The sequence below is a fragment of the Prunus avium genome, chromosome 5, assembly GCF_965620075.1.
Source record: "Prunus avium chromosome 5, drPruAviu1.hap1.1, whole genome shotgun sequence".
NCBI classification, from domain to species: domain Eukaryota; kingdom Viridiplantae; phylum Streptophyta; class Magnoliopsida; order Rosales; family Rosaceae; genus Prunus; species Prunus avium.
The window spans coordinates 11,769,552-11,788,483 of record NC_142288.1 but is presented as its reverse complement, the minus strand read 5'-3'; the positions used below and the strand labels follow the sequence as shown (position 1 = coordinate 11,788,483).

Genomic DNA, 18,932 nt, shown 5'->3' with positions numbered 1-18,932 from the left:
CTAATTTGATTAAGAGAAGCCCAAGTTGTAAGCCCTTGAAGTTGCTGGTCATGCTGACCTCAGCATGTGCTGGTTGGATGCTTGGTCATGGTGAGCTAGGTATGAGCTATCATTTCTGGTTGGAAGCTTGGTCATGGTGACATGAAGATGAGCTAGGGCTGCTGGTGGGATCTATTGGTGAAGTGCATCACCCAATTTAGATTTTCTAATACAAGTGCATCAACCATTTCAGATTTTATAAAACAAGTGTTGTATGCATTAGTCATATTGAATTCATATTTTCACTTCCCCTAGGCCTATAAATAGGGAAGTTCTCTAAGCTTGTAAACAGACCCCAAGGGGGGGAGCTCTCAAACACTTCTCTAGAGCTCCCTTCCCTTCTCTCCCTCAAATTCTCTTAGTTTCTCTTTCTAGTTTTCAATTGTTGTAATGAAATATTTGTGCTGAAATTCTCCTTAAGTTTTTCTTAGTTCCACTTTACTTTTCATTATGTAAATTCTTTTCTTAAGTTTTCAAGTTGAATTAGTTTCCAAGTTTCAATTATGGTTCATGTTCTTATTCATTATGCTTATAAGTTAATATGCTAGTTTGAATGATTGATCACCATTTAGGCTTGCATGTTAGCTATCTTGGTTTGAATTAAGAGTATACACCATGCTTTAATTCGAATTGAACTATGAATAGGAAGAGTATGTATGGACATTCGACAACAGGGATTAGATACATGCTTGGTTGTTTAAATTGTTCTTCTATGCTTAATGGGTTCCTAATGCTTAATTTTAGGTTAGACAACAAATGATCAAATTAGGGAATTAGGAACACAAGGTTATGACCACACACCATGGCTTAATCATACTTTAGCTAGAATCAATCCATTAATCTAATTGAACTTGGGAACTTATTTGCTTGAGGAATTTCCTTTTTCTTGTTTTATTTATTTCTTTTTTTTTCATTTCTGTTTTGTGTAGGAGAAATGAATGGGATCATTCAATCACCAATCCTCGTGGGATCGACCTCGCATTTACATACGCTATACTACCGAACGGCTCGTGCACTTGCGAGTATCACAAGTTGAGGATGCAGCTTAATCCATTTTGGTGCACCTGAATCTACACAACAACGACCCTTGATTTTCAAGGCGCCGGAGCACCATCTCTGTTGTTCGTTCCCTCACCCCATATATCATACGACCGTCGCTCCCTGAGCAGCGCGCCGGAGCACCGCCCAAAACCCACCACCAACACCATCACTTAAACGGCCTTGTAGTTCAGGCCGTGAACCTAACAGCCGAGACTAGTTCCTCTCTCAGCTACAATCGTTTGATTAGAAGACGAGTTCAAACAGGCGCACCACTTATCCATCCTACACTCATCAACATCTCGACGCACGGTAGACCGTGCTGGCACGCCCGCGCACAACCGCACCGCACCCAAAAGCAGAAAACCGCGTGTCAACGCACATCCCCTCGGCCCGGAACTCCAGGCCGTGAGATTTGCACGGCAGACAGGCATAGATATAGATCCAGAAAAGACAAGAGCTATAAATTCCCTTGCGCCTCCAAGAAATCCAAAGGAGTTGAAAAGTTTCATGGGGAGATTATCCTATATTCGGCGCTTCATTCCGGGCCTTGCTGCCATTATGAGTGTTTTTGCTCCCTTACTTAAGAAGGTCAGGCCATACGAATGGAGCAAGGAATGCCAAGAGGCCTATCAGCAAGTACAACAAATAATCACCAAGCTGCCCACCATGAGAGCACCCATTCCTCTCAAGCTTTATTTAGCTGCAACGAATACAGCGGTTGGGGCCTTACTCGCTCAAGACGATCATGGTGGAAAAGAAGGCCCGATTTACTATGTGAGTAGGCAATTAAGGGGAGCTAAAACAAGATATCCAAAGACCGAGCTCTTATGCCTTGCCCTTGTCTATGCTGCGCAGCGCTTGCGTCACTACTTTCTCACTCATAAGCTACAGCTCGTAGTGAAGTCTGACCCTGTAAGGTACTTGCTCACAAGACCTGTGCTGTCCGGATGTCTTGCACGGTGGCTATTGCAGCTGTCCGAATTTGATATCACATGCACAACTCCTAGGGCCATCGAAGGACAAGCCGTGATTGACATGCTTCTCTATTTCCTGAAGAAGAAAGATCGATTCTTTCGGGAGGTTCTGGGAGAGCTGCTGGAAACAGTGGCTGTTGTTACAGAGGAGGAGCTGTGGACCCTCTACTTTGATGGTTCTTCTACGTCAAACGGTGGAGGAGCAGGTGTGGTACTCATCAACCCCGAAGGGCAAGCCACGGCCCTCTCGTTCAAACTAAATTTCTCATGCACGAATAATGTGGCGGAGTATGAGGCATTCATTATGAGATTGTCTACGGCAAAGGAAATGGGCATAGAAAGGATTAAAATCATTGGCGATTCAAATTTGGTGCTAAGTCAGTTACAAGGAAGCTTTGCTATGAAAGAGTCAACATTAGCGCCATATCGCACAACTGCTGAAAAGCTTGTCAGTTCTTTCGAGGAGGTTCTGCTGGAACATATCCCGGGAGTCACTAATAGGTATGCAGATGCCTTGGCTACGTTGGGATCAAAGCTCTCATTCATCCAAGAGCAACCCAACATCACCGTAGTAAAAAGAGATGTTCCAGCAGTTGAAGCAATGGCTCAAGAGGGGATGCTGGAGGAAAAAGTTTGGAGAAAATTCGTGAAGGAAGGGTTGAGCGAGGGAAGCAACATCAAGGATTTGAAGGACTATGTGGTTATCTTCAGAGAACTTTACAGACGCCTGCCTGGAGGTATTTTGACTCGCTACATAGGACTGACAGAAGCACGGAGAAGACTCCAAGAGGTACATGAAGCCACTTGCAATTTGGAGCCAATAATCAGCCTCTATCGGCGCCTGCAACGCAAGGGTTATTATTGGCCAGAAATGAAGAAACAAGCAGCTGAGGTTCAAACCAATTGTCCGAAGTGTGCAACAATACCCTCCACCGAAGAATCATTCACCATTTCATTTGCGGAAGATTGGAGGGCGCCGTACTTAGCGTTCTTTATTGAAGGAATTTTACCAAGCAACACCAAGCATGCCCACAAGCTCAAAAAGACACTGAAGAGATACTTCATAGACGGTTCCACTCTCTATCGCAAAGGGTTTAATGGTGAACCCTTGAAATGCTTAGGAGAATCAGAAGCGCAGCAAGTGATGCAGGAAATTCATGCTGGAGAATGTGGTGAACACCAGGGGATGAAGAGGCTCCATCGGCAGCTGCTAAATGTTGGGTATTACTGGCCTACCATGAAGGATGATGCATACAATTTCGTGAAGAAGTGCCATACGTGTCAAGTTCATGCCAATTTAAGTCACAAGCCTCCCACGTTATTACAGGACATGCGTACTCCTTGGCCTTTTCACACTTGGGGCTTGACTTGATCAGAACTATCCACCCACCTTCCGATGGTTATATATGGATCCTCACAGCCACTGAGTATTTCACAAAGTGGGTTGAAGCAATTCCTCTTCAAAAAGCCACGGGGGCTGCCATTGCAAATTTCATCTGTGAATACATCGTCTGCAGATTCGGAATCCCATACAAGATCGTCACCGACAACGGTACCCCATTTGTTAACAAGCAAGTGAGTTCGACACTTAATGGCTATGGTATCAAGCATCGTCGCTCCACGCCATATTATCCGCAAGGAAATGGTCAAGCAGAGGCTACAAATAAAATTTTGTTAAGAATCCTAAGCAACATGGTGTATGAGTATAAGGGAGGCTGGAGTATCCACCTGCCGGATGCTTTATGGGCTTATCGCACCTCTCCAAGGAGCACCACAGGTTTCTCACCCTATTCGCTTGTGTACGGTTTCGATGCCATATCACCCGTCGAAATCACCATCCCCACTGCTAGGGTATCGGCTGTCAATGACCTTGAATGGGATACAAAGACATGCTCGGAGTGGCGCTTGTTTGACATCGAGGCCTTGGATGAAAGAAGAGTGGAAACCGAAAGAAGAACATCACTTTACCATAGAACCATTGCCCAAGCTTACAACAGAACAGTCAAGCTGCAAGCCTTCAAGCAAGGAGACCTCGTGCTAAAAGTCGTCGAGCATGTGAGGAGACAAGTATCGGGACCTTCCAAGTTCGCCCCGCAATGGGAATGACCATTTGCAGTCAAAGAAGTTTACAGCAGCGGCTATTATCGCTTGGTCTCTGTCAAAGAAGGCGTGCTAACGGATCCCATCAACGGGAAGTGGCTCAAACCGTACTACTGCTAAGTTGATTTTATATTCTGCACTTTCGCTATTGCATTTCTTTTCATTTCGGATATGAACTCCTTCTATGTTCTCACTTGGTATTTTGGAAAATTCTTGTATGATGCACCACTATGGTAGCATGAGCTTTGCAATGAAAATGAAGGAGTATTTTGAGAAAAAAAAAAAAATCTGTCTCTGAAATACTACTTTTCCTTTACGTATCCCAAACTTACTAATCACGCATAAGCCAAGCTATTACAAAAAAAAAAAAAAAAAACGGGCATGCAATTTTTGAGGTGCTGGAACAATGGAAGCATTGTACTCTCTCAATAAGCAATTCAAAACATTTGGAATTTTGGTAAAAATCACTCACACTAGTCTGGCCCTTTTAAGGCATGACAAGAAGGTGTTCTTCAGGCCTGATAATTAGACAAGCCATGCAAAGGAAATTTAGGGATTCGGATCCTACCAAAATTTTGGCAGCATATGCCTTGTTTTAAAGATATCCGATCTGTCAGAAAATCTCAAAAGACCTCAAACAACTCACAAGAACAAATTCCACCAACCAGGCAGCATATATATATATATACCAAACAAAGATTACAATGTGTCTCCAGCGTCTAAAAGAAAGAAAAACTTAGGTTCCAGCAGCTTGAACACAGCAACGTTACAGCACAAGTGTTGGAACATCAAAAGGAAACACGGCCTAAACACAACGAAGTTATACAAGCTGGAGCTAATGTGTTCTTCAACATGTCAGGCCAGTCAAAGCAAAAGAACAACCTACGAGACAACGTAAGGATAAATGTTAGAAGAAAATAGGCTGGTACGAAGCAAGATTACTAAAGAAGGAGCATAAATAAGAAAGGATGGAGAGTCACGGACCTCAAAATCATCGGGTACCTCCTGGGTACTCTGTACAAGATCAGCAACAGCAGCAGCAAGGTTCAAATCATCAGTAACGTCGATAATCTGTAAGGTAAGGGCAAAGGCTAAATAAGCAACTCATGGAACAAGGAAATAAAAGCAAAACAGGACATGAGACGTGTCGGGTACCGATTCAATGCTGATGTGACGCACACTGCTACTAGTAAAAGCATCCGAGCCACCCTGCTCTTCTGAGTAGTTGCTGGAATGTGCAAATGCATCTTCAGCATAATCGTGATGATCACCCTCACCAAAATCCTCACGAGTGCCATCCATATCGCCAACATCCTCTTTTGCCGGAACACTAGTCTCAGTCTCAGTGGCATCACCACCATCACTATCATCATCAATGGTCACCACGGCGCCAGCCCCGGAAGCTTCATTGTTCTTTGCATGAACACCAGTGAATCTCGCCTGTCGGATGCGCACACTACGGCGCTTTGGAGACGTGTGTGGGGTCACAGGAGTCGTATCGCCCCTTTTCCTCTTCGGGGTGGTCCCCATTTTCCCTATAAAAAAAAAAGGAGGGAAAAGAAAAAAAAGAGAAAAGCAGAGCAAAAGTATATAAGTACATAAATATATAGGCACACACACGTGTGGCGAGGAATATAAAAAGGAGGACGGGTGGAAGCAAAACAACTTGAAAGCTTGGAAGTAGTTGGTACTTACTACGAAGAGGGGTGCTTTCCAGCACCTTGCCGGCATGGCTCTGGCTCCCAGAAGTAGCAGATTTTGAAGGCTGTGGACGTGCTGGGGAAGTTACTTCTCTAGTCCGAGGAGGGCCGCTCGCCGCCACCTTTGGAATAAACTTTCTAGGTTTACCCGCGGTCCGCTCCTTCTTCGCGCTTGGCTCCTCCTCCCGTTTCTGTTTACCTGATGCCGGCGTTGCCCTTTTCCCAGAACTGCAGGGACTCTATCTTTGCTTCGTCTTGGAGAACTCCCCGACAACGTCACCACTTTTAGAAATAAAGGGCAGATTGCGCTTCACGCTTAAGGGAATTGCTTTCTCTTCCGATACTAGGCCAGCAAGGCAAGCGACAGTCGGAGGCAATCTGTCACAAGGGGAGGATTGGAACTCACGCATGGAAGCAAGGCAGCGGTTCCAGTAGGCTTGATAACCAGGTGAGAAACCACCAATTCTTCTCTTGCCGGCTAGGAAAGGGGGCCTAGCGTTGTCCGGTACGTTACGATTACTCCAAAAGACCCTGTGAAGTAGGCAGGGGTCGCCATGGTTAGGATCGGCTGGCACGCCTTGGTTAAGTCCAAGCTGCCGTCTGACCCGGTGCGGTGAGTAAATTACAGAGACTTCCGAGCGTCTGTCGCCTAAGGTGGGCAGTGAAAGGCATGCGGCATTCAACAAGGAATATCTTCTGAAGCAGCAGCCTTGAGACATTACTGCTGGAACTTCAACGGTGTCGTCAACGTCAGCATAAAAGGGCACAAAGGTGAAGGTCTCCGCTGAAGTGCCATATGGGCGGAAGATGAAGTACTCAATATCATCCAGCAGCCTTAGAAAATTCTGGCCTTTCCTCTGCATTTGCTTAAACCACCTGCAGACAAGAGGGAGACTATCCGGCATGAAAGAACCATTGCCCATATCAGCAGACTGCAGAGCACGCGAATAAGGGAGCGGGCACACATCCAGCCCCTTGAGGTGTTCCCACAAAAACACCTGCAAGAAGCCGGAATTCAGAAGAGTCTCTACGCCCATGGTTCCTGCTGCATTCTTCTCCAAAATATGGCACTGATCGAGCAACCTGTACAAGTGCCCTAGGAACATCGGGGCTAAGGGAATCGAGTCACCACGAGCAATAGCCAAAGCCAAAGAAAATACTCGCTCGTGAAGGCAGTCCTGGGAGAAGTCACAAAGCACGAACCGCCCGAGCCACAGTGCTATAAACGCAGCCAACCGCCAAGGCCCCCGCCTATTCGCATCACCAAAATGTTGTATCCAGTTGCTGAAGCGGAGTGAGGTGCTGGGAGAAGTAGGAGCGCCCTTTCGCAGGACTGCAAGAGTGTCTATCTCTGCCGGAGTAAGAGCAATATCAAAGGGACTTCGATCACCACAGACCTGGAGGCGAGTTATGTTTGCTACGTCTTCGAGAGTGGGAGCAAATTCACCCCATGAACGTACAAAGGTGTGAGTGGCGGTGCTCCACCTCCAGACCACGTGGCGGAGCATCCTTGCCTCAACGTGAATGTCCCACAGCTTGGTAATTCATATCCACCAGTCATTTGAAGGCACAGCTTCCCTTTCCCTTCACTTATACATTATTTTTTCAACATAATTAGTATGTACAGTATTATTCATAAACAATTATAAAGTAGATTATTAGTCATGTATAATTCATAAAATGAAAATACATAAACATTTTTATTAAACAAACCGATTATGAATTTATTGTTAAATTTTAAAAATGTTTCTGAATTAATTCCTTCATCCATTACAAGTTACAATCATTTGGAGATCTTTTCAAATTAAACGTTTGTAATTATATACAATCTAATTAAAAACTGTTTCCACATTGATTCCAACGTTAATATACAAAGTACAATAATAACTTAGTTGGGATATTTTTGGAATCTGAAAAGTACAATAAATAAGATATGAGAAACATGGGGCTCATGGAAAACAAAAAACAAGCAAATTTGAGGAACCAACAACGGGTACGAATACGATAGAGCCTCCTTTGTCTTGTCAACGATAAGGCCCCGTGTTGTCATCGGCTTTTATTATTATGGGCTATTCTCTGGTGGGAACGTCATTTTGCGAACCTCTAAATCAGAACACCGTTGGATCAAATCTAACGGATGATAAGAAGCAAGTGTAACTGAAAGTGGGTAAAACCGTACCACTGGAACGTGGCTTCCTCCCTCCAAAACACACTCATTGTGCTCTTGAAGACCACAATATCTCCCTCCAAAAAAAGTTCTGTTTCTCTGTCTCTATTTGTCTCTCTCTCTCTCTCTCTCTCTCTCTCTCTCTCTCTCTCTCTCTCTGTGTCTCAAAGAACATGGTTTTCTTCTGTTTTCTGATTTGCTATTTTGTTTGAGGAAAGAGAGCTATTCAATTTTCTGGTTTGGTGATTCAAATAATACAAAGCAAGGTATTATCCTGATGAGCACATGCACTGTAATTCATTTTGTGTTTTCATTTTTCTGGTTTGATGATTGTGTTCTGTGCACTTGTGAAGACTTGAGGACCCATCTGGTACCAAAAAAACTGGTGCGCGTAACACCTTGATAGAATCGTTGAGCACAGTCGAAACTAGCATTGACTTGGAGGAAAAAGTGTTGGAGCAAATCGAAAACTGGAGTCGTCGTTTGAAAGTGTTGGAGCAAACTGGAAACTAGCGTTGAGTTCGAATAGTTGAGAAGACGAAGATCGAATTTGTTTGGGGTTGTCGCTTCAAATCGACGACAATATCATATTTGTTGAAATTTAAAAGCTCAAAATCAATTACGAGGTAACCCTCTATTTATACTTGAGAAAATGTTTTGACCAAATATATGAGCATAATTTACGCTAGTTTGGATGTAGGTTGTTTAAAGTTTCAGTAGAGACTTCAAAAGGCCTCCTGGGTGTAGCATTTATATTCAGTAATAGGTTCATAGATTATTTTGTTTCAGACTCCACGATTTACTAATGTTGCATAGTCTAGTTGATATTTGTGGAAAATTTGAAGATCAAAATCACTTATGAGGTAATTGATATCTTGTATTTGTTAATTTTGGTATCCTGGAGGAAATGTTTTGACCAAATATATGGGCATAATTTACGCTATTTTGAATTAGGTTGTTTAAGGTTTCACTAGAGACTCCAAAATGCATCTTAGGTGTAGCACTTGTATTCACTAATAGTTGAAATTTTTCGTTTCAGACTTCATTATTTACTAACATTTGATAGTGTATTTGATATTTGTTGAAAATTTGAAGATCAAAATCACTTACGAGGTAACTGATATCCAATATTTGTTAATTAGAGCATACTAGAGGAAAATATTTGACCAAGTATCTGGGCATAATTTACGCTAGTTTGGATGTGGGTTGTTTAAGGTGTCACTAGAGACTCCAAAAGTATTCTTAGGTAAAGCATGTGTATTCACTAATGATTCATAGAATATTTCGTTTCAGGCTCCATTATTACTAAAGTTTCGATAGTATATTTGACATTTGTTGAAAATTTGATATTTCTATGTTTATATTTTGCATATAGTATTGTGATATTTGAAAGCTCTTTGAATGTATGTGGCAATATTATTATGATGGTAATATGATTTTCAGGGTTAAATTGCAAGAATTGTGAAATGGAGTCTGAAGCACAGGTGACACCGGAAGTTAGTGTGGAGTTCAAACCAAAACTAGGACTTGAATTTGATTCCCTTGAGGATGCATTGAAGATGTATATAATCTGTATGCACTAAAAGCAGGATTTGGTGTTCGTTGTTCTACAACCAAAACGTCAAGTGTGATGGGGGAGATAATAAGGAAAGAATTTGTATGTTGTAAACAAGGGACAACCAATATTACGGGTAAGAACAGAAGACGAGGATGGGTTCGAACTGGTTGCTTGGCTAAACTTGCTGTTTTGTTGCCATCTTTGAAGAACAAGTACATTGTTGTAGCCTTCAAGGAGGAACACAACCATGAAATGACAACATACGACCAAGTCCATTTGTTGAGATGCCACCGTAAAGTTACTGAGTCTGCAAAGGTATATAATGCATATCTTTCAAAAGTTAATATCCCGGTACATCAACAATTAAGCATTCTTGAGGTGCAAGCAGGCGGAATGGAAAATATTGGGTTTTTAAGGAAAGATGTCTATAATTACCAAAGAGACATGCGAGCAAAGGTGACTGGTCATCACGCAGATCTTCTTAATGAGCATTTTTTGCGTGAACAAGAAAAAAATGCATCATTCTATTTCAAGATAGAGGTAGATTCAGAAGGACGAATGGGTAATGTATTTTGGGCAGATGCAAGGTCAAGACGAGCTTATGGTAGTTTCGGAGATGCGGTGGTATTTGATACGACTTTCAACACCAACCGTTATGGCATGGTGTTTGCGCCTTTAATAGGTGTTAATAATCATCGTCAGACAATATTGTTTGGTTGTGCTTTCTTAACCAGTGAAAGCACAGAAGCATTTATTTGGTTGTTTGAGGAATTTAAGAAAGCCATGCCATGTGGGGCACCGAAAATGATCATTACTGATCAAGATGCAGCCATTGCAAAGGCAATTGCAGTAAGTCTCCCTACAACATTCCACAGATATTGCATATGGCATATAATGAATAAGTTGACCGAGAAAACCGGCATAGGAGAATGTTTTTTAGAGCTGTGCAATTGCATATGGGATATGGACACCAAAGAAGAATTTGATGCGAAATGGGACGAAGTTATCACAAACAATGGGCTGAAAGAGCATACGTGGCTGACCTCAATTCATGCCTTGCGGGAGAATTGGGTTCTGTCATATGTAAAACATGTGTTTTCGGCTGGGATGTCAATTAGTCAACGGGCCGAAAGCTGTCATTCGTTTTTCAAACAATATATTAACAAGAACAACACGTTGATGGAATTTATAGTACGTTTTGAAAGAGCTCTTGCTTCACAGAGGCACAAGGAATTATTGGTTGATCATGTTGATCAGAACGAAAAACCTCCAACTCCATTTCTCACACCAATGCAGCTTCAAATGGGAGGCATTTACACAAGGGGAATTCTTGACATCTTTGAGCGTGAGGACTTCGAAAGCCTTTTATGCTTCTTTGAAGTTATAAAGGAAGATGACACTCTTTGTACATACAAAGTTATTGAGAGGGTACAACCGGGGGTTACAAGGACAAAGGAGATTGTGCATGAAAAAGATATTGATCAAGCTTTTTGCAGCTGTCGTGGATTCGAATTTCGTGGTATTCCGTGCCGACACATCATATCATTTTTAAGAATGAAACAGGTTGCGTATTTGCCAGAGAAGTATATATTAAAAAGATGGATGAAAAGTGCGAAGGCTGGTGTAGTTTTCGATAAGGATGGCAAAAAAGTTAAAGATAACGTTGATGGTTGTATTTTGGTTAAGAGATCAACATTGTGCAAAGTTGCAGCCGATTTGATTGATTCGGCGTTGTTGTATGATGAAGGTTCTGAGTTGCTGCAAAAAAACATTTAACGACATTCGTGGGAAGCTTATTAGCTTGGTGTCATCAAGAGCTCCTCTTGAAGAAGCCAATAACGAGGGGGAAACTAGTTCTGTCCAAGTGAGAATAAAAGATCCAAACCGAGTAAAATCAAAAGGTCGTCCGAAAAGAGTTAAAGGACAACGTGAGAAGGCTGCGGGACGACATAAACGTCGGTGCACTGGGTGCAGGAAGAGTGATCATGATAGAAGGAGATGTCCAAGACTTGGGATCCCGTAAGCAAAGATATCGTCTATTTTAGTTGAAGATATTTTCTTTTAACGATTTGTCATTATGTATGAATTTTTGTTGTGCACTGGTTGCAGGTCTTCATCTCCTGAAGCAGACATTGGTGCTCCAGTTACTGAGAATATGCAGCCCACTCAAAGGACGTAGAACAATGAAAGTACTCAGCTTTCTATGGCAGAGGCATTTATGCAGGAGTTTGATTTAATGCATGGACCCGAAGTTTGAGTATCTAGTGAGTCTTATTGCGTCCTTTTTGCATGACTACAGATACCTTTCTGAGTACCTTGTGATACTTATATGCACTGACAGAGTTTGAGTACCTACTGGTACTTATTGGTACCTGTTTGCTTTGGTTTTCAATGTGCGTCAAGCGTTTGAAACACTCTTGTATTTCGTACTACTCACATAATCTTGAAGGTTTTTTTTTCTTTGTTGACAATCAGCGATAATGATACTAAAGATTAACTCAACATATAAATTTATGTATGTGGAAGCCAAGCCATAATGCTTCAGTAAACTCCAGTTGTTGATATCATGAATTTAACCATCGATTGGTAAATTGAATCTGGAAATAATGAAAATGCATGACACCCACTTGTTTTATCGAACAATTCCATTCAACATAAAATTTATGTTTTAGTAAATATGGTTGAAAATTACCGATAATGATATTCTATGTTAAATTGACATATTTTTTCCCTTTTAGCACCGGCATCATGCTGTTATACGACAAGGACGAATGGGGTGTTTGGACTTGACAGAATTGACTGAACGTGTTGACATTTGCCTTTTCCTTCCTTAGCTCACATTTTGCCGTGAGTTCACGTTGTGGTTAAAATTCTGCGTGCATTTTTTTGTGAAAATGAAACAAGACTTTCACTCACTCCTATCTTGTTGTTGAAAAACGCGTGAAAAAGATCAGCACAGCATTGCATGCGACCGGTCGCCTCCTCCTATACTAAATGTGAGCCATTTTACTGTTGGCATATTGGTCCACCCCATGATGAAAGAATACACTTTCGGTAGTCAAAAGATGGATATCCAACGCAATGATGAAATCAATATAATAAGGACAAAATGATAAATGTCTTTAGCAAATGATGATGTTTTTGGTGGAGAGGCTATTTGACCAACATCATTATGGTCTCTTTGGCATGCACGTGGATGCTCTTTGGAGATAAAAATCAGCCTTCTTTCATTTGTTTATATAATGGGCATGCAAGTGTGCGTGTGCTGTGGTTGTTGCATAGAAGAGCCAGAGAGAGAGTGCTTGTGCTGCACCAAAGGAGAAGCCGAGAGCAAGAGAGAGAAGTGAGACAACACCATCCAAACAGCCATCAGTATCCCACTCCAAATCTGTGAGGGTGAGAGAGCTAAGTGTGTACCACTCTAAGTGTGTGAGTGAGGTAAAAACAGGAGAGTATAGTCGTGCATAACTTTACGCAATTTCCAAGATATGAAGAAAAAAACAGCATTAAAAAGACATGACACCATGATACACCCGTTAACACAAATATAAAATATAAGAACTCAAAACTATTTCATAAGAGATTCATACAGGAGATCAATAGTCGTGCATTCTCATTAGCCGATCAAGATGGTTTAGTCACCACCTCGTTAGTGGCTGTGTTGAGTCGGGTCTACACCGCCATAGATGAATTCTTGGGCAGCAGATACTGTTACGGCATCCCAGTCAATATCTCTGTGGGCATCAGCAGCAATGCGTCGGAATTTCTCGAAACCTTCGTTGAAAGCCCCACGTATGGCCTGACGATGCTTGTCACCCCTTTTGTGGATGGTCGTGGTTTCATACTTGGCATCTTCCTCTGACATCTGCAAATCCTCAACTTTGAACTTTCTACTTTGGGCACGAATTTTGTGCTTCTCTCTTTTGTAATTAGCATTGTTAACTTTCCTAGTCAAATCTGCCAACTTCCGCTCAGCTGCAACACACTTTTCTGTCCAATAATGGACCATGGAAGAGTTGTGAGCGAGTTTGTTGCGCATATCATCTATTTCCAGAACAAGATCATCAGAGTCCCCCCTCGCTTCCGGAGGAGGTTGGAAATGGCAGTGGTGGTGGAGGAGACCTTGGAAATTGGGGGGCATACTCTAATGACCCATCGAAATCTCCCTCAGTCGCATTAGCAGTCGAACTGGCCATGGATATTCAAAATTGAAACTAAAACTTGATGCACGACAAGCCTCCCTTTTTAACCTTGTGGAAAACAATTACAAATATGAATTTCTCCAAGATTTGAAATTTAATGTAATGCAGTTCCCAAAAAATTCGGACACCTAAAACCAATGAAGACTGACTAATTTTTAAATCTAAGGTAACCTTTTTTTTTTTGTTGGTAAATTCCCACTAACTATTTTTAAATGCACTGACTGACCACATTTTTGTTTCAATTGGTGTTTTACCAGTTGACCCCATTTGAACTGAAATTATGTGATCTTAATTGAAATTGTTACAGACACCGTTTATTTTGCACAGTGAACCACTTATGCAATCATCCCATATTAAAAAAAACCAGAAACACGTAGGAAACCAAACTCAACCTGCCTGGAGCGACCAGTCATAAATTGTTGGAAAAAATGGCTCACCTAAGGATACAAGTGTGTTTTGGTGCTGAAAGGATGAGTTTGAATCTGTCTAAAAGCGACCGGTCGCAGGACATTTGCGACCGGTCGTTTTGAAGCAGATTCGAAGTCTGGAGCAAAATCGACAAGCGACCGGTCGCTAGTTCTTTGCGACCGGTCGCAGGAAGCACGAGCGACCGGTCGCGTGACATTTGCGATCGGTCGTTTAGAAGCAGATTCAAAGTCTGGAGGAAAAACTTATGGCGACCGGTCGCCCATTCCTGACGACCGATCGCTCCAGTCGTGCTGTGACATTTCCTTACGTGTTTTCAACTGTGTTTTCGATGGCTATCGCTTTCCACAAGATTTCAGAGGCTTAGTGGGTCACTTCTGAGTTAAATGAATGTTGACTACCTGCTGGATAGTTGGGAGAGCACTCATGGCTAATTGGTTATCTTATTTCAAAGATATCACTCTCCATTTTCTGGTGTAAGTGGGAGGTGGCTGAGTGGAATATCATTTACCTACTTGATCTGACATTTAGTCTAAGTTATTGACTAAAGGAGGAACGTGGAGGACAAAGATGGTGCCTTATCTTATGTCCATTGGCTTGTGTAGGAAATGGGGTGAAGTAAGATAACACAAGAGGAGAAAACAAGTTGAATAATAGTAAGTGGTAGAAGCTGGAATTCTAAGAAGAGAGAGTTAGATGAGCCAATTTTACCAACAGTTTTTACACACTGCTAGTTAGGATTATCACACATTATACAAATCAAACCTTTTTGTCATCTTACATCAGCAAAACATACCTTCGAGAATCACTTATGACTCTATAAGGATACATAAACATACTGTTTGGACACCAACGAGCTAAACCCAAGATCATGGCTGTACATAAGGTTGAAACGAAGGTCCTCCACATAACCCAAAAAACATTGCAGTTTTGGATTTTACTGCATGGTAATAGCATCCCAGTTGTACTCCGGCACAACCCCTCTAGCATACTCGCGGAATAGATCAAATCCTTTACGTGACTCAGCTTCCCTCATTTGAACTGCCTCTTTTGAAGCACAGAACTTTCGAAAGGCATCCTGTTTCGCAAGCTTAACCTTTAATTTCATCTTCTTTACGGTTCCTAGGTAAAATTTTGCTTGTTTTTTCTGCTCCCTCAAGGTTTCTTCATGCCACTTTAGACGTATCTGTTGTCGTTTGATTGCCAGCATCAACATCTCATACCTAGGTTGTCCAATACCACTTGCATCCTCATATGAAAACTTAAGGCATTTGGCAACACCTTCAACATCATCTGCAGCTTTATTCTTCCCATGCGAGAACGCATCAGGATTTTTTTGTGGTGGAGTATTTAAAACTATAGGGAGAATTTTGTTACGTGAAGACATTATAAGTCTTGGAATTTTTTGAGGAAATGCTTGCTGTGGGAGAGCGTACAAATACTAAGTCATGACCTTTTTCCCGCCAAAACGACCTCCACTCAATCCCCTTCAATAGCTTTAGTTGTTTTATAGTAGATTGTAGTTAATGTTTATATATCTCAATTGACGGCTTATCCACTTATGGACAGTAGCCTTGACAGACGTTGGATACGCATGAAAATAGCCGCCACTTTAGGCTCTCCCCATGCACTGTGATAACCCTCCACTTTAGTCTCAACAATAGACATGGATAGGGGTGGGCATAAAAACCGATAAACCGATCAAACCGACCGAACCAATCCAAACCAAACCGAAAAAGAGTGTTTTTTGACCAAACCGAAAAAGTCAAATCTGGATATGAACCGAACCGAAGGTCTACGGTTCGGCTCTCGGGTCTAAAAATTTCAGAACCGGTGAACCTGAACCGAACCGGTGAATATTTATATATATATATATTTTACACGTGGCATCGTTTGATTGGCCAAAAAAATATTAATGTGAGGCTGCTTGCAGCGGATCCCTCACTATTTTTTTTTTCCCGTAACCTCTCGCACGCGACTCTCACTCACTCACTTTCACTCAGACTTCTCTTCTGTTCTCTCTTCTATTTTCATTTTCTTTCTCTGGTTTTGACCTAAGGGGCTGCGTGCGGCGCCTCTCTCTCTCTCTCTCTCACCTCACCAAAGCTCAGATCTTCAATCGACCTCGGATCTTTGAACAACAACATCAGCGTCTCTCTCTCTCTCTCTCTCTCTCTGTGGTTTTGACCTAAGGGGCTGTGTGTGGCGCCTCTCTCTCTCTCTCTCACCTCACCAAAGCTCAGATCTTTGAACAACAACATCAGCGTCGCTCCTTCCTTCATCGATCTCTCGATCTGTCATCTGCCGCCAGGTATCATCTCTTGTCTCTCTCTCTCTCGTCTGGCTCTATGTTCCTTTCTCTCTCGTCGACCTAAGCCTAACCTAACCCACAACATCACCCCTCTCTGTTTCAGGCACGCACAGCACAAACCCTATCAATTCTAATACTTGCACGCTTGAGGCAGCAACGACAACCACCTCCCTTGCCGAAGGTAAATTCTCCCTCTCCTCTGTACATTCTAGGGTTTTTTTTTATTTTGAAATTTATACTTATGCTCTGAACTTGAGAAATTATTTTTGCATTTTGTTTGAACGATTCTTCCATTCAATCTATCTGTGCTCTGTGTGTTTTTTGATAGAGTAAGGAAGAAAGAGAAAAACATAGAGAATTAGAGAAAAACAGAGAAAAAATACGAGTTTGATTTTGAGTATTAATTAGCTAATGTTTTGCCTATATCCGATGGATTTATGCTCTGAACTTGAGAATTAATTTTTGCTTTTTTTGAACAATTCTTCCATTCAATCTGTCTCTGCTGTGTGTTTTTTGATAGAGTAAGGAAGAATTTGGTTTTTTGAACAATTTTTATATGTTTTATTGTGGTTTGGATTCTTGGAAGGGTGATCATATATTTGCAGTATGACAGAAAAAGATATTTGCAGTAGGAGGAACTAGTTTCTGTATTTTTTTAAGAAAAGAAAAAGATTCAGAATTTTTTTTTTAAGCTTTCGTTTGGTTGCTGAGAAAGTCAAGTTTAAATTCTCATGTAATTATAGTTTCTTGTGCAGAGCGACGTTGGCGTTTTGGTTGCTCAGATAAAAGACATGGAAAGGAAGAATGCAGAACTGGAAGAACAAAGCAAAAACTTGACTTCCATGGTAGGTCTATTATTTATGTAGTTTTGTGTTTTATCTGTTTACTATGTTTACTTTTATGAAGCTCTAATATGAGGTTATATAATTTTTTTGTTTTATCTGTTTCTTATTCAGGAGTAGTAGTTCATGATTTTTGACATGTTCGTTTGTTAAACTTTGAAGGGTTTTGAAGATAAGCAAACAATTTATTTCTATTTTTACTGAAATTATATGTTTGGTGATTGATTGTTGACTGATACAAGTGTATTTTTGGACAGATGAATGCAGGTTTTGTTCAAGGTTTTTGGAAGGATATTTGTTATTTTTATGTCATGGGTTGTAATCATTATAATTTGGATTTCTTGTTTTATTATTTGTGTGTATTTTTTTGTGATGATTGTTTAAATTTGTGATTAATAGTTCTTTAGAAACTTAGATTTGAATGATGGATTTTTTTTATGGATTATACTTGAATTTGCATGATTTCAGCATTTGAAAGAGTAGAAAAAATTGATTTGGGCCTGTTAATACTGATTAGGTTTTGGTAATTTGACAAAAAAAAAACAGATTTTAGCCAGAAAGTGATTTGGGCTTTTAAAAAAACTAATTTGGGCTAAAGCCCAAAACCGACCAAAAAACACGAACCGAACCGGAGCCTATCAGGTCGGCCCATTTTCGGCTTTGAGTTTTGACCCGATCCAATCCGAGAACCGATGTCTCACTCGGTTCGGCCCACGGGTCATGCAAAATTCAACCCGACCCGAACCGTGCCCAGGCCTAGACATGGACATTCCACATCCCCTACTTAGAACAAGTTGACAGCATGACTATTGCATGCAGAATATAATATAATACCCATCCCAAGTTATTGTGTTTTGATAGCACAAAAACATATATATATAATATGAGAAGTGTATCGTATGAAAACACTGATTCCATAATACTTCGTACCCATAACCCATAACCCCTAAACCCTAAACCCTAACCCTTATCATTTTAAAACAATATTGAAGTAAAAAGAAATAGTTAATTGGATGAGATGCGATGTGGCAGCGTCCCCTGCTGACACGTGGAAGTGGAAGGGATGCTGGGCTCTACTTGCGTTGACAAGTGTCACATTTGTTATATTTTAATCATATTTTCTTGTAAAATCGTTTAAAATATTAAAATAAATGGGAAAAATACAAAAAAAATAAAATACATACGTATTTCTGAGCACCAATACTTCGTATCTCAAGTCCAAAAAGTGGTTTACAATTGTTTTAAAATTAATTTTGGGGGTCATCCCTAAATATGAATGATGCAAATCAAAACATAACTAAACTTTGTAAACCCTAAGTTATTGTTTGTTTGATCACATAAGGATTGGATCGACATTTCAATACAATGGTGAAATTTGATCTACATGATTGAAGGAAATGTCATACCAATCCGGACATAATTTTTTTTGAATTTCTTTGAATTATAATAGATTTTTAAATTTAATTTTGAAGTAAAAATGAATAATTAATTGGATGATATGCCGATTTTTGATATATTATCTACATTACATCCGATTTTTGATCAAGTCCTTATGTGATCAAAACACAATAC

The 18,932-nt window shown here is 41.0% G+C and overlaps 3 protein-coding genes and 1 long non-coding RNA gene across 8 annotated transcripts; 3 read left to right on the top strand and 1 right to left on the bottom strand.

Annotated features, from left to right (window-relative positions):
* The first annotated feature begins 1,587 nt into the window (after nucleotides 1-1,587).
* On the top strand, nucleotides 1,588-4,160 carry LOC110766353 (uncharacterized). The gene is made up of 2 exons (XM_088253693.1): nucleotides 1,588-3,323; nucleotides 3,431-4,160. The coding sequence occupies exons 1-2, from the start codon at nucleotides 1,588-1,590 to the stop codon at nucleotides 4,158-4,160; spliced, it is 2,466 nt and encodes an 821-aa protein (XP_088109819.1).
* Nucleotides 4,161-6,093: 1,933 nt separating this feature from the next.
* On the bottom strand, nucleotides 6,094-7,362 carry LOC148294303 (uncharacterized). Its single transcript, XM_088253692.1, has one exon. It carries the CDS (start codon nucleotides 7,360-7,362, stop codon nucleotides 6,094-6,096), a length of 1,269 nt encoding a protein of 422 aa, XP_088109818.1.
* A 2,289-nt stretch (nucleotides 7,363-9,651) lies between these two features.
* On the top strand, nucleotides 9,652-11,758 carry LOC148294302 (protein FAR1-RELATED SEQUENCE 5-like). The gene is made up of 2 exons (XM_088253691.1): nucleotides 9,652-11,315; nucleotides 11,689-11,758. Exons 1-2 carry the CDS (start codon nucleotides 9,652-9,654, stop codon nucleotides 11,756-11,758), a joined length of 1,734 nt encoding a protein of 577 aa, XP_088109817.1.
* A 4,428-nt stretch (nucleotides 11,759-16,186) lies between these two features.
* LOC110773904 (uncharacterized) lies at nucleotides 16,187-17,819 on the top strand. Of its 5 annotated transcripts, none has more exons than XR_015835734.1 (4): nucleotides 16,187-16,518; nucleotides 16,622-16,699; nucleotides 17,262-17,363; nucleotides 17,475-17,819. It is a non-coding gene; the product is annotated as an uncharacterized LOC110773904 (long non-coding RNA). The 5 variants fall into 5 exon arrangements; XR_015835735.1 differs by having other exon boundaries at nucleotides 16,188-16,518; nucleotides 17,274-17,363; nucleotides 17,618-17,819; XR_015835732.1 differs by having other exon boundaries at nucleotides 16,189-16,518; nucleotides 17,274-17,363.
* Nucleotides 17,820-18,932: the final 1,113 nt, after the last annotated feature.

What these genes read in the sequence shown, in the direction of transcription:
- LOC110766353 (XM_088253693.1), top strand. Translation starts at nt 1,588, where the DNA reads ATGGGGAGATTATCCTATATTCGGCGCTTCATTCCGGGCCTTGCTGCC. An exon ending in GCATACAATTTCGTGAAGAA is followed by an intron (nt 3,324 to 3,430) that starts GTGCCATACGTG and finishes TGACTTGATCAG; the next exon opens with AACTATCCACCCACCTTCCG.
- LOC148294303 (XM_088253692.1), bottom strand. Translation starts at nt 7,362, where the DNA reads ATGCTCCGCCACGTGGTCTGGAGGTGGAGCACCGCCACTCACACCTTT.
- LOC148294302 (XM_088253691.1), top strand. Translation starts at nt 9,652, where the DNA reads ATGGGGGAGATAATAAGGAAAGAATTTGTATGTTGTAAACAAGGGACA. An exon ending in TTGATTGATTCGGCGTTGTT is followed by an intron (nt 11,316 to 11,688) that starts GTATGATGAAGG and finishes CACTGGTTGCAG; the next exon opens with GTCTTCATCTCCTGAAGCAG.